This window comes from Primulina eburnea, chromosome 1, assembly GCF_022965805.1.
Source record: "Primulina eburnea isolate SZY01 chromosome 1, ASM2296580v1, whole genome shotgun sequence".
Lineage (NCBI taxonomy): Eukaryota > Viridiplantae > Streptophyta > Magnoliopsida > Lamiales > Gesneriaceae > Primulina > Primulina eburnea.
The window spans coordinates 61,066,027-61,080,475 of record NC_133101.1 but is presented as its reverse complement, the minus strand read 5'-3'; the positions used below and the strand labels follow the sequence as shown (position 1 = coordinate 61,080,475).

General features: G+C 32.1%; 3 protein-coding genes across 3 annotated transcripts; 2 read left to right on the top strand and 1 right to left on the bottom strand.

The window, feature by feature from the left end:
* Positions 1-1,224: 1,224 nt before the first annotated feature.
* LOC140837185 (thioredoxin-like 1-2, chloroplastic) lies at positions 1,225-2,826 on the bottom strand. The gene is made up of 4 exons (XM_073203243.1): positions 2,332-2,826; positions 2,055-2,237; positions 1,757-1,921; positions 1,225-1,659 (listed from the first exon to the last, which is right to left on the bottom strand). The coding sequence occupies exons 1-4, from the start codon at positions 2,368-2,370 to the stop codon at positions 1,411-1,413; spliced, it is 636 nt and encodes a 211-aa protein (XP_073059344.1). The 5' UTR covers positions 2,371-2,826; the 3' UTR covers positions 1,225-1,410.
* A 5,833-nt stretch (positions 2,827-8,659) lies between these two features.
* On the top strand, positions 8,660-9,981 carry LOC140837176 (NAC domain-containing protein 100-like). Its single transcript, XM_073203235.1, has 3 exons — positions 8,660-8,917; positions 9,018-9,271; positions 9,402-9,981. Exons 1-3 carry the CDS (start codon positions 8,770-8,772, stop codon positions 9,801-9,803), a joined length of 804 nt encoding a protein of 267 aa, XP_073059336.1. The 5' UTR covers positions 8,660-8,769; the 3' UTR covers positions 9,804-9,981.
* Positions 9,982-11,970: 1,989 nt separating this feature from the next.
* LOC140837166 (uncharacterized) lies at positions 11,971-14,185 on the top strand. Its single transcript, XM_073203226.1, has 4 exons — positions 11,971-12,507; positions 12,757-12,816; positions 13,179-13,432; positions 13,942-14,185. Exons 1-3 carry the CDS (start codon positions 12,205-12,207, stop codon positions 13,353-13,355), a joined length of 540 nt encoding a protein of 179 aa, XP_073059327.1. The 5' UTR covers positions 11,971-12,204; the 3' UTR covers positions 13,356-13,432; positions 13,942-14,185.
* Positions 14,186-14,449: the final 264 nt, after the last annotated feature.

Here is a 14,449-nt window from a genome sequence, read left to right as displayed (position 1 = left end):
GATTAAATTTTTAATTATTTTTTAATAAACATTAAAATAATTTATATTAAAGTTTTAATCAAGATACAGTAATAATAATATCAATTTACACAACATTAGTATATAAAAAAATTCATGACGACATTCTTTTAAAAAATTAAAAAACATAATATTATATAAAAAAATATTTTATTTAATATGATAAAGAGTGTTAAAATTATATATATTTGTTAAAATTATATATATAAAAATATAAGTAAATCAAAAATATAACTAAAATTAAATAAAATGATATAATATAAATATTTAAATATAATTTTATTTTGAAAAACATCAAATTCAAATTTGAATCGAAGAACCAAGCTGTCAGCTTCATAGTTATCCATCCTCTCGCAAATCTCGACACATCAGATTGTTCGACGCCATACGTGTATACAATAAAGAGCTCTAAAGAAATCATTACAAGGGATTCACCACAAATTTTTAAATACTATAAAGTTGCGGTTCCATTTCAAATACATTAATTTTCTTGTACGAACAAAATTAATCCAAATCAAATGCATCCATAAAAAAAAAAACAAGATCCAATTATCCAATTGGATTTAAATTATATATATAAAAAAAATGCCAAGCACATTTTTATAATATTTCCTATTCGAAGAACTGTTCGTTTCTTACAAAATTTAAAAGCAAGCAAATGATGTGGCTTCCTTTTGCACTTATCATCTTCCACGTTTCATAGATCATTCAAAACGCAACGTCTCCATGTCGCATATTTACCATAGAATCAACATCTAGACATGTTTTATATGATATATGAGATTTTTCAAAAAATACCGTATAAAAAATTTTGCTACCGAAAAATAAATATTGATATTATACCATAAATTTCATTATATTTTACCCAAAAAAAATTTGTATATCGAAATTTCGGTACGATATATGTATAATATCATCTATAACAAAATAAAAAAAATTGATATTATTCACATCGAAATATGGACTTTTTATTTGAATGTCGTACCAATACTAATACCGAAAAGTACGGTATGAGACCATATCAAAATTTACCATTAAATTCAATTTGTGCGAGTATATGTAAAATATGTTTTCCTACCCCTAATCTTATCCCTTCAAGTGGATGTTCGAATCACACATCCACGTCTCCATCCCATTCTTTTTCTTGTATTTAATTTCCTCCTCATATTTTCTTGTGTCGAAAAAGAAAAAAAAAAAAAAAAAAAAAGTGGAAAACGACAGACTGGGAGAGGAAATTAGAGAATTTATCATTCACCACTTCACTATACATATTAAACAAATACTACTACTGCACACCAAAAAAATTTCACTCGCATTGATTCTGTCAACTCTGTGGTACAAAGATGAGCTCCTGGAAAGTTTCCAGTCTCCTTCACGATTGCGTTGGAAAATCTAAACCACCAACAGGGCATCCCCTTTTATCCTACCATCATCTTTGCTCAACGCACTTCCCTTGGAATTTTCTTGAAGAACCAACTCTTCAGCTTCATCATCCTCACTCAAATTCGGTGGAAGCAAATCTCTCGATATCAGATCGTTTGAGGCCAAGGCCAGCAGTTCCGATTCATTTAAACCTTTTGTGGGGCCAAGACTACATCGATCCGTCCCATGTTTAGCCAATGCAACCTTAAATTTGTTGATCTGAACAGAAAAATACAAATCTTGGATGTCATTAACCAATTCTAAGGACCAAACTACTAAAATCTCGGGCTACATTGAGATTGAAAGAATCACTTACTGTTGCGTTGGTGCAACTGAAGCTACACAGCCTGCCCTCTGCACCTCTGTAAAATCTAAAGAAGGGTAAAACGTGGACATGAAGGGCATAGCACATAGCCTTGTGTTGCTCATAATTAACCATCACAAAAATGGTATCTGGATTCAATTCAGCCATTTGACAAATCTGTTTTGATTTTAATAACAGGTGTTAACATGGGAGTTGAGATATCTTGAAAATAGAATTTTTTAAAACATCAAGAAATTACAAGATCAAGTAGGAAATTCATATCATACTGTGGTTGTAATTGGATTTGTACCTTAGGATGCAGAGCTTTGCAACCCCCACAACCAGGAGAATAGAAGTCAACCACAACCAATTTATCACCAGCATTACACAAAGAATCCACAAATTCTTGAGCTGAATTTATCTCTATCATATTCGGTTGAAGGGACTTTTCCCACCACTTCAGAGCTTTGCTCATGAAAGACGAAGCTTGAGCCTAAAGTAATTCACATAAATTTAATCAACAAAAGGTTGGAATTAATACATAAACTTACTACAAAGGTTGAACCAAAAAGGGGTAAGATGCTTACATTAACGGTCAAAGGATCATTTTTCGAAGTTTTAATCATCAAATCGCTAACACTTCTTTTATCCGAGGCATCGAGGGCTTTGCCCAAGAAATAGTTTGAGTTGGTCTCCTTGAATTGTAGAGTTCCAGTAGAAGAACAAACCTTCAGAGAGCCTTTGGCTCTGTTCTTGGATATTCTCTCACAGGGCCCAGAAATGGAGAAACCGTGGATTCAAACAAGAAGACATATCTCCTAGATTTAGCAACTGCACAACGTCAGAGCATCAAAACCCACTCAAAATTATCCTCTGTTTGTGGATGAAGAACCTTTTTTTCTTGAACCCAGAAAACGAAAAACCAAACAAGACCCACAAATTATCTGCAAGGAAAACTTGTATGACCAGAAAACGCTGAACCAAATCTTAAACTGAGAATTGTGGTGGTTTGGAATCGATAAAATTTGTGGCTTTGTATTAGTATTGGAGGCATGTAGAGAGAGATGCAGAGAAAAGGAATGGCACCATATATATATATATACATATATACATATATCTATATATATATATACATATATACATATATATCAAGGAAGGAGATGTCAAACAAAAGGTACGGTAAAAAAAATTGCCCTGTCCAAATGTTTTCTTTGAATTCTGATTTCTCCAGATAATATTTGTGGATTAACGACCAAATTTTTTAAGCTAATATTAATTCCCATAATAAATTTGGGAAAACTTAGGGGATGATCAAGATTGGTGATTATAATTTTCTTTTACTTTTGGTAAATTAGGAAAAAAAACATGGGGAATTGTAAATGTCTGTGAGTAATTATTTAGTAAATTCCTAGGATTTGTTCTTGACTTGTGCTTGGTGTGATTTAGACAAGAATCATTGAATCTTAGATAGTTTGGAACTTTTGGCAATTTTCAGGTTTTGTCCTAAACTCCATTTTCACCACAATTTTTTTTTAAAAAAATTGTTTAAGATATGTGAAGTACTTAAATATGAACAAAATCCTATGATTTATATAGGAATTTGACAATTTTATGTCACCTTCCCTAAAAGGGACATCTGAGTCAGATGGAGCGAAATTTGGAGCTCAACGTAGTTAAGATGTTCTCAAGTATTTTTTCCAATTAATTCAAACTCGAGCTAAAGTTTGATTACATCGTTGATTATTTTTTTTTCTGCGTATTTAGAAGATTAATCGTCGAAATGTATTATTTATAAAATAGAATGTTAGATTGGAAAATTGTACACTTCAAAATTTAAAAGATAATTATTCAAACCCAAATACTTGGAAATTATAAGCTAGAAATCCAGCATATATCTAATTCTTCAATTTGTAAAAACATACGCTGTACATATTCTAAAAAATTACTGACCAGGTGATGAAATTCAAACTGCAAAGCCGCTATTCCTGTCCGTACACATGGGAGGCTTCGCCGATCTGCGTTTTGCCAACGCAACATTAAATACAAATATTTTTTCTAAAAAAAATCGAGATATTAAACAAATATAATAATTATTAGATTGTATCACACATAAATATTTGTGAGACAATATCACGAGAGATCTACTCAATATATGATTATTCAAATATTAGGACATCACCAATGACGGCACATGTGGCACAGCACTGGAGCTGCACCACATGCTTAATTTCTTTTATATCTTACATGATTTAGTTTAATTTGATTATTTTATATTTCAATTAAATAATAAATTTTTAATTTTTTTTAGAATTTTAATTAAATATTAAAATATTTTTTTAAATTTTTTAGTAATATTCATTATAAAAAAAATTTACTATTTTGATTTGAAATCAATTAAGTATATGAATATAAAAATAAAAAAACAACTGAAAAGTTTATCTCGTGCAATTATGCAGTAGTTAGTGTGAAGGGTTTTGACATGCAATTAAAAAGTTTTGTGTTACGTTTCGTTTTTTTTTAAAAAAAAAATTTATTATATTTGGTTTCAAAATTAGAGGTGGAAAGCGTAAATCTTGCAAAATGTTATACAATAAACATTTTTGGGAGCATCTTATTTGAATCAGCTAGCCCTGAATAGTAACAGTAGTGCTTGATGTCAAACTCAATCGAATAGTTCAACGTAAGATCTGATTCAAGTTTAAGTTCAAATTCCAAACTCTTAGATATAAATATGAAAATTAAATTTAGGAATGATCATCACAACAATATTTAGGGCTCGAGATCCCGAATTGGACAAAAATGAAAATCATGATACTAGCAATTCATTCCTGTTTTAAGGTTCTAAGACAAGCTACGCACAACCAGCAACACATGATAATTGATGTGAAAATCCATAAAAAGGACGAAGAACAACACGTACGTAATATGAAAAATCAAAACAAAATCCGATAGAAAAATATAAACTTTACATTTGAAAAATAAGATTGAATTCATTCTCGATTGAAAAAAGACATAAAATCTTAAAACAATTGAATAATTGACAAACATTGAAGACAAAACAAAACTAAAATCTGGTGAAAATTTAGAGATGAAACAATAAGCAATATGAATTAGATTCGTTGTTAACCAAAGCGTATGACTCTCGTGTCTCATAAAGAGAAAACATCATACAGAAGATTACATATTGTATATTTGGATGATAATAACATAGGTGCATTATTTGGTGATTGATAACACCGATAAATGCTTATGCACTAATGTGGGAGCATGAATTAATAAAGTTCATAAATTCAAACCATTTAATCTCATTAATTTTATTAAAAAAAATAAAATACGTGAAGTTGGGAATATTTAGGTACAATACAACAACAATCCGAAAAGTTAATTTATTATAAATTTCAAAATGTTTAATTTTATGCAACTGTTTTTTTTCCCTATGTTGTACATTTTAATTCAAATTTATAATAAAATTTTAATTTTAAATAAATAAACTCGTAAAATGATTAACAAAACTTTAAACATTAACTAATTATAAAACAATAATGTTATGATATTTTAAATAATAACAGCAAAGAGCCTAACAGCAAAGAGCCCCAACGGCTCTCATATTTTTTAAATAATATTTTAATTAAAATAATTTGAAGATATTATTATTATTATTATTATTATTATTATTATTATTATTATTATTATTATTATTATTTATTTATTTATTTATTTATTTTCCATAATATTAATTATAAACAAAAGTAGAAAGATATTTATTTAATATAAAATAAAAATAATACTATTCACTCGGAACATGTAATCAGCCACGTATGATTGCTAATAATTTATGGATTATACGGATCACATAACAATACTAAGGACCTTTCCTAGTCTCACGGATCTATTTTTGTTATACAAAAATTTTATTTCGACCCAACTCATGATTTTTTTAATATAAATATGTTACTTTTCATGGTAGATATGAGTCAGATTAACTCGTCTCATGAATATAAATTCGTGAGATGGTCTCACAAAAGAGATATCAGTAGTAAATATTTGGTATACCAACAAAGAATCTATTGCTTAATAATTATTATTGTAATAGGTAGAAGGAATACTAAATGTTAGGCAGCGTATGAAATAGTCAATATATCTTAATGATGTATATTTAAATTTAAACATTTTCAAATTAGAATTCAAGAAAATCAAGCAGCCGCCAGCTTTTATCTATTTGCTCTAATTTTTATGTCAACTAGATTTTAGAGCCAAAGGGTTCAATCCACGTGTCAATGTAGGTGTTTGAGCAGGAGAAACGGCCTATTAGTTTGGCCAGCTTGACTTTTAATCCAAGGTTATAGGTCAATTCTCAACTTAAACTAGTATTCAAATTAATGTAATAATCTGCAAATTACGTTAGTCAGTTAAAATTATATTAAACAAACCATGCATGTTCGCACGAAAAAAATGTTGGTATAAAGAATCGAACTTCTAATCATTAGTTAAACGTCCACCTACTTCACCAATTTAAACACCACTATTATAACTTATTCCGAAGACTCAAACTTAAAATTTGGATGTTAAATATCAAGCTATAAAACTATCGGCGTGTTTCTATCAGTGTCTAATTCTATACAGACACAATAAAACTCTTATATTTTTTTTTTTCAAATTATTTATATAATTTGATTTGTCGACCGGTGAGCTTCTCATCTTCGGTTAATTGATAAAATCTTACTACATGTAATATACATTTAAATTTATTATGATTATAGTTTTATGCAATTTTTCTAACAAATTAAATCCATATGATAGTGATTATTAGCCAAAAAAATCCAAATTTTTTATAAGCATCATGTCATTGTCTTAGTCTAACACAATATAAAATTTTGATATATGATAGTGGTTATCAGCCAAAAAAATTAATCGACATGCATTGTTTTTAAGAAAGTTTTTTAAAAATAGCGAAAAAATAGCTTTTATTTTTATCTTTTATAATTATATTATTTTTTTCAATTAAATATCTATTTATTTTTCACTAATTTTTAATAATATCATCCCATGCATCACACTGATTAAATACCAATTATAATTATATTATTAAGTTTCGTAACCTAATAAGCCTATTTATAATAATTTTTCTAATAAAGATATCTTGGGTATACAAAATAAATTTACCGATGGTTTGTAACTATTATAATAATATTTATTAGCAGATGTTGTTTTCCAATTTCCTGCTGATTGTAGGAGCGGGCATGCCGGGGAATTTTATTATTATTCGACAAAAAAGGTTAATTTAACAATTATCCAGTTAGGTCAAATGGGAAACCACCTTACATAGGTCAAACTATTTTACATTAATTTCTAGAGCAGGTCTTTTGTGAGATATAGAGTTGAGGGTAGAGAATGCAGATTTGAAGACTCGAGTTACTGAATTGGAGGAAAAGATGCGTGAATTCATGGCTCGTTTTGTGTTTTCGCAAACACTAGAACCTCCTTCTGCTTTTCCAGACTTTTCTTCACCTATTATAGATTCTGATGAGACTCAAGCTCTTTAGACACCGTCCTAGTAGTTAAAGTTTGAGTTTCGATTAGATTGACATGTAAATGTTTGGAAGTGGTGGAACATTTGTAGAATGAATTGACATTTGTTTTGGATATTTGACACTTGAATAGTTGGTATAAATATTTGTGTTGATTTTGGTGTTGATAAGTTGTAGCTTGGAATAGTTGTATTGATGTTAATATTGTGTCGTGTTTTTTGAATGTTATATTGATTGATTATGCATATTGTGTTGTGTTTGGATTGTGTAAATAACAGAACTTGTGGGGAAAAACAATATCTAATTTAGAGACCGATTTCTTAAATTCAGCATCTAAGTTAGAGACTGATTGTGTTGTATCGGTCTCTCAACTAGCGACTGAATAATGAATCGGTCTCTATATTAGAGACTGCCTTTAATTAGTCGGTATCTAAATTAGAAACCACATATATAATATCGGTCTGTATTGTAGAGACCGATAACGTAAATGCGGTCTCTAATTTAGAGACCAACTAATTGTATCGGTCTCTCACAATTAGCGACCAAGGTTATTGATACCAACCAATTCGGTCGGTAATCGGTATCTAATTTGCTGTAGAGACGGATTAGAGACCGATTTTTTCGGTCTCTAATATGTGCTTTTCTTGTAGTGAGTCTCACGAATCTTTATCTGGGAGATGAGTCAATCCTATCGATATTCACAATAAAAAGTAATACTCTTAACATAAAAAGTAATACTTTTTTATGAATGATCCAAGATCCGTATCACAAAATACGACCCTGTGAGACCATCTCACATAAATTTTTACATTAATTTCTATAATCCCATATGGATTTTTCAAGTCTACGATGAAAATTACTTTCAAAGCATTAAAAGTTTGAACTCTTCAACTCAAATTCTACAAATGATTATGGTCAATCCCTTGAATAAAGGTGGTAAATAGTTTTTTTTTTTTTTTTGGGTTTTATTTATAGGATTTGATATTAAGAATCAGATCGGTTACATGCATGCATCGATCACACAGTCTATATGAATATATGTTTTTATAAAGCTCACCCCAAGATTTATAATAAATCACGGCCCAAGATCAGGACATACACGCATATACCAGATCACAAAAGACCATGAAGCTTTATCTTTACCTCAATATAGATATGGATTTTCACGCCACTTTTACATGACATGTAAGGTATAAAGTTACTACAAAAGATGAACTGCATTTGGTCAAATTTAAACAAGAAACATGGCTTTAATTAATTGCTAATGACTGCTAATAAAAAATAAGGCTTAAAACAACCTTCTCGTTTCCCAATACATGTGATTCACGTTTCTTTCAACCCTAAAACAAGTATTTATTGGCCTTCTTCTTCCCCTTAAGTTCTTTTCTAAACCTCTTGGCACAAGAAAATACACACAATTTCTCACTTGTCCCTGGTTTTTCGGGCCGTGTTATAGTCCACCATCGGATATTGCCAGCATTGAGGTATTTTTGACGAATGGAATTGCCTCCTGGATTTCGATTTCATCCCACCGACGAAGAGCTGATCACTCACTACTTGTCAAAGAAGATTGCTGATTGTGATTTCTCTGCAATAGCTGTAGGAGAGGTTGACATGAACAAAGTCGAGCCTTGGGACTTACCATGTAAATATTTTGATCTCCCTTTGAAAATTTCCACCAATTCATATATATATGACTAATATATAACATGGTATTAATTCATTTTGGTTGTTGATGAGTGAAGGGAGGGCAAAAGTAGGGGAAAAAGAATGGTATTTTTTCTGTTTGAAGGACAAAAAGTATCTGACGGGATCGAGGACAAACAGGGCCACGTCTGCGGGCTACTGGAAAGTTACTGGTAAAGACAGAGAAATCTTCCGGGGGAAAACACTGGTGGGAACGAAGAAAACACTGGTTTTCTACCATGGCAGAGCTCCCAATGGTGAAAAATCCAATTGGGTTGTGCATGAGTATAACATGGCTAACTATTCAACACAGGTAAACAATAATCTCTCATTTTTTGTTTTCAATTTTTCTCAACTTAGAAATCTATTATTGATTCATCTTTTATAATTTAGAGGACATGACAGTTTATCTGACTTGGATCCTGATTGTAAATTTGTTGCAGAATAACTGGGTACTAAGCAGGGTGTTTCAGAAGACAAGTAGAGGGAAAAAAGTCCATATATGGGAACTCATCGGAATGCATCCTTCCACACATCCACCGCTGCTCGATCCTAATCCATCATATTACAATATAAAAACGAAGTCCATGGATGCCGAGTCCGGCCTCGTGCCCTGCTTCTCCAGTCCCAATATCCCCAGTTCACACTCTTTTGGCAAGGTCCTTGAAGAATCCTTCGTTTTCAGGGGAATGGTCGGGAAGACTCTGAATCATGGATGCAAAAAAGAGGGAGAGATGGCCAGCCCTACTCAAGAAACAGCTTTCAGCACCGACAACTCGAATCTTGACGTGGACAACATATCATCAGTTGGATCGCTGGATTTGGACACCCTTTGGGGATACTAAAACTTCTTCAGCAATTGTACAAGTAGATTGTCATAAGTTTTTACACAACATATAGAGGGGATGATGCAATAGAGAATATATATTATATTGATCCAGTGGTGAAATTCAAATTGATGAAGTGTGTATATACAGATCATTTGAATTCTATTGGTGGAATTCTGTGGTGGTGGTGTTGAAATTGTGTGGGAGTTATATTGTTTCATTTTGTTTATTTGAACTATTTTGATAATAGCTCGTAATATCTTAAAAAATATGAGAAACTCACATGATCTATCTAATACTATAAAAATAAGAGGAGAAACACTTCCGGTATAACATAGACTAACTCGATAAATAATACTTATGACATAAAAAAACAATATTTTTCATGTACTAAGTTAAATTGAAGATCCGTTTTACAAAATATACTTGCGGAACGATCTCATGTCGTTTCATGAAAGTTTTTGTGATAATTATAATCCATACAATTTGTAAAAATCTTTATAAATCGATCCATCATCTATATTTAGTAAATATTGTAAAAGTTAAAATAGAAGATACGAAATCAACATAAAAGGTTATTATGACCTAAAGAGATAAGTAAATTATCAAAATATATTTTGATGAAATTATTATGCCTTTTTCTGTTTTTTTATTTTTATTTTTTTGTGTTTTAATATAAACAATCCCTTTTTTTCCCAAGTAACAAACAATCCTTTTCAATAGAAGAAAACGGGAGAAATACGGAACACGAGTTTAGTACAAAACTTATGAAATCGTGTGTTGTTTGTATAAAAATAACTCATCGTTCCGTCTCCCCCCAGAATCTCGCCAGTGATCAAAACGGTTCACGCTCATGGAGATCCCCATGCCTGCCATCTCCTCGGAACCAGCAAATCTCATCTTCTTCGTTAAAATCCACTCTCAGAGCGTATTCTGTTCCACTTATTCTGTTTATCTTATCTCTTTTTTATCAGTTATTTATCTTGCCGCGTAGTTTTCCTCCATCCCATTACGATGGTATGCGTCACGCTCTCATCAATTTTTGTTTCCTTCACTCCATTCATTTTTTTAATCTTGATTTATGTTGAACTGAGACGGGGTTTGACTAATTTTGTTGTGATATAATAGTTCTAGGGATCCCCAAGTACAGTTCTATTGAAGAAGTGAGTCAAGCCTATGAAAGAATAATCTCCAAATGGTGAATTTTTATTTTAATTGCCCTTTTTTGTTCGGTTTGTAGCTTGTATTTGTTAGCAAACAATATGGAATATTATTTGCTTGTTTCATGTTTTTTTCCTGTTCCTGTCAATGAAAGATTGGTTCTTTTTGTTGTTTTACGTGTGGTTATCATGTTTAGAAATTTATTCAATGGCAGATGTACTGGAATTGATGTTTAAAAGTAGTTATAAGGTTTTTCCGTGCTTCACTGCTGGTATGTTTGAGAGGACCGCCCTGTGCCTTGTTAATTGTGCGTGGTTATGTCATTCTTGAGGCCTTTTAGGATTGCACTTTTTTATTTTGACTATTTTTCAATAATTGTGTAAGATTGAAACTTGGATCTAACTCAACCTCAAAAGCTAACTCAAAAGGGGAGGATTGTCCAAGTCCATATATACAACTCAAACAATGTGATTGGACTACTTGAACCCCGATTTCACCACCTGTAAATACATTAAACGACGGTTGGATCCTGTAATAGTAGGTACTGTTTGTTATCACTAAAATTAAGAAATTACAACTCAACAAAAAGTGTGGAGAATAACTAGAAGAAATGGCGGCAATCAAATTATACGAAGCAAAAGGTTTATTTTGGAGAGAGTATGACTATTGACTCCGTATGTGAATATGGGGGGGGGGGGGGGCGGGGGGGCTTGACATTTATCAAAATGTTTATCCTTTTTCCACGTACTAGTAATAATGTGCAATTTGAAAAACAACTACAAGCAGTCTTCTAATTATTGAAATAAGCATCTACATTTACTTTTCTCTTACCCATGAATTAGAGATATATGCAAAATCCTTGCCATTTAAAAGTAATTTAGTACAAGTTTTTAGGGCAGCAACTATCTTTTGATTTTTAGCTCTCTCTCCTCTATCAAAAGCCTTTCACGAAATCAGTTAGATTGAATTTTTTAAAGGTTAGTTATTATGGCCGAGGCTGTCACTTTTTCACGCAGAAGCTTGACAATTATCAAAATGTTTATCCTTTTTCCACGTACTGGTAATAATATGCAATTTGAAAAACAGCTACAAGCAGTCTTCTAATTATTGAAATAAGCATCTACATTTACTTTTCTCCTACCCATGAATTAGAGATATATGCAAACATCCTTGCCATTTAAAAGTAATTCAGTACAAGTTTTTAGGGCAGCAACTATCTTTTGATTTTTAGCTTTCTCTCCTCTATCAAAAGCATTTCATGAGATCAGTTAGATTGAATTTTTTAAAGGTTAGTTATTATGGCCGAGGCTGTCACTTTTTCATGCAGAAGTACTGTTTCTTCCACATCCACTCGGAAAGTAGCTATGATACATGCGGACCGAGGAGGGATATTGCGGATGTGGCACAGTTATTCCTTGTTCAGTACGAGAGGGATTACAGTGAAGAAAAATTGGAGACAAATAAACAGGCGACAAACATGTTTCAAGCTTGGCATCAAACAGAAATTGATCCTGTATCTACACTTGTTGCGAAGTACAATGGCTCAACTGAAATTTCAGAGGTTCGAACTGTTAAGAGGCCATGATATCCTTCAATATTTAAGATTCAGATAATTCAATACATCGACTGATTTCTAGGTTCAGCTTACTATGTTTACGGATTTAAAAAATAATCTAGTATCGTTAATTGTTGAACAACTTTTATTGTCTATAAATTTGTGTAGTTTTGCAATCTATTGCACTAGCCCTTTCAATGTGTTTGCAAGCTTCAAAATAACAAAAATTGATTGATTTATCAATTTCTCTGGCAGATCATAAAATGGATTTCTGAAACCATAAATGACGGTGATGCCAGGAAGATACCTCCTTTTGTAAGTTCATTCGAGAAACTCTTGGACAATTGCAAAAGATAGTATTTTTGTTGTTTGCATGGTGCGAGATTTTTTGCTCCTGCTCTTCACATATATTGATGATCCCTACATCTAAGATTACTGACCTATCTAGAACTGCAGACAATTTACCCGTTTATGATGGGGTGATGGTTTCTCAGAGCTTGGGTCTTATGTTTCTTTTTCTCCTACCTTTTTTTATTCTAATGTATTCTGCTATTCTCATTTTGTAGATGCTATTATGATTAATGATAGTTTATTTTAAGCTAAATCTATCCTTGAGAGGCTATCATTCGCAAACGATAATATTTTTTTTTACAAGGATTATATTCTTGATTCTACAGAAAAGTAAAACTCCCCAGTTGTCTGCAGAGGAAGTTGATAATGCCTGGTCAAAGGGTTCCCAAAAAATTGTTTCCTCTGGAAAAGGCATGAAACAATGTACCAGTTCGTTCGTACTCGAGTATATGATTACCTTGCTGATCCTAGAATTGGGCCATCTTTGCTATTGGGTGCATTGATGTCGTTTGGTTTGATTTGGTTCAAAAGAAGCCAACCGGCTCAACCTAGCCAACCACATGAATCTAATCAAACGAAGGTACTTGTTGTTGCTTGTGTACTAATCATTCTAGTTGGCATTTATCCAATATATGTTACCACCTATTTCCATTCTGAGGTGAAAAAAATAAAAAGCACCTGTTAATTTTGAAGGGACACTTCATTTGGCTTTCGACCCTATCATTTTTATCATTATAAAAGACCAGATCGACATTAAGGACAAAGTGTACGGCAGGGACCAGATTGTTGAAGGGGGTTGGATCCTGAAAAGAGGAGATGCTAGTTATAGTAGAAATAATTCACACAAACATTTCATTTGAACCTACGCTCTAAGCAGGTAATAAAGAAGCTGTAACACATGGGAATAAAGATAGCAACTGGTGCTAGAATATTTGTTTCAAGGCATTTCTCTACTCTCTGATCCTTGAAAAACAGGGACGCCTTGTTTCTTTGAACCAATTGCATTTTTCTGTTAAATTGATAGATAATATGAAAGTCAAAACATTTATTTCATGGCTATACCACACTGAAACTGTTAAATGCATATAGGATGAGGATCGATCAATACAAAGGAATCGTGCAAGAAACAGCTCAAACCAGCTTATCCCTCCGTCCATCACTGATGAACAACCAAGTGATGTCCAGCAAATGAGATTCTCAGAATCGGATTCCGAATAGAAGGCTGGACGTTTTCATTACTCTTTGTATTCTTTCGTCGAATTGAACAATGCACACTACTAGTTGAAACTAAAGAACCAGAGGTGGAGCACAAGGGTCCAAGCTGTGTTGGGTTTGGCTTTCTGGTTCTTGTGGATCTTCTGGATTGAACTAATGTTGATGCTTCACCTCCTTCATTTGTTTGCTCATATACTCCAGTTTGCCAAGGATTTGAAGTTGATCCAATTTCAATGCACTCAACATCTGATGCTTCATCTTCAGTTGTTTGTAGTTGAATTTGATCAGATTGCAGACTATGTGATTCAAGTTCCTATTGCAGACTATGTGATTCAAGTTCCTTTCCTTTGGGCCACCATGAAGATGCCTCATCGAATACAAC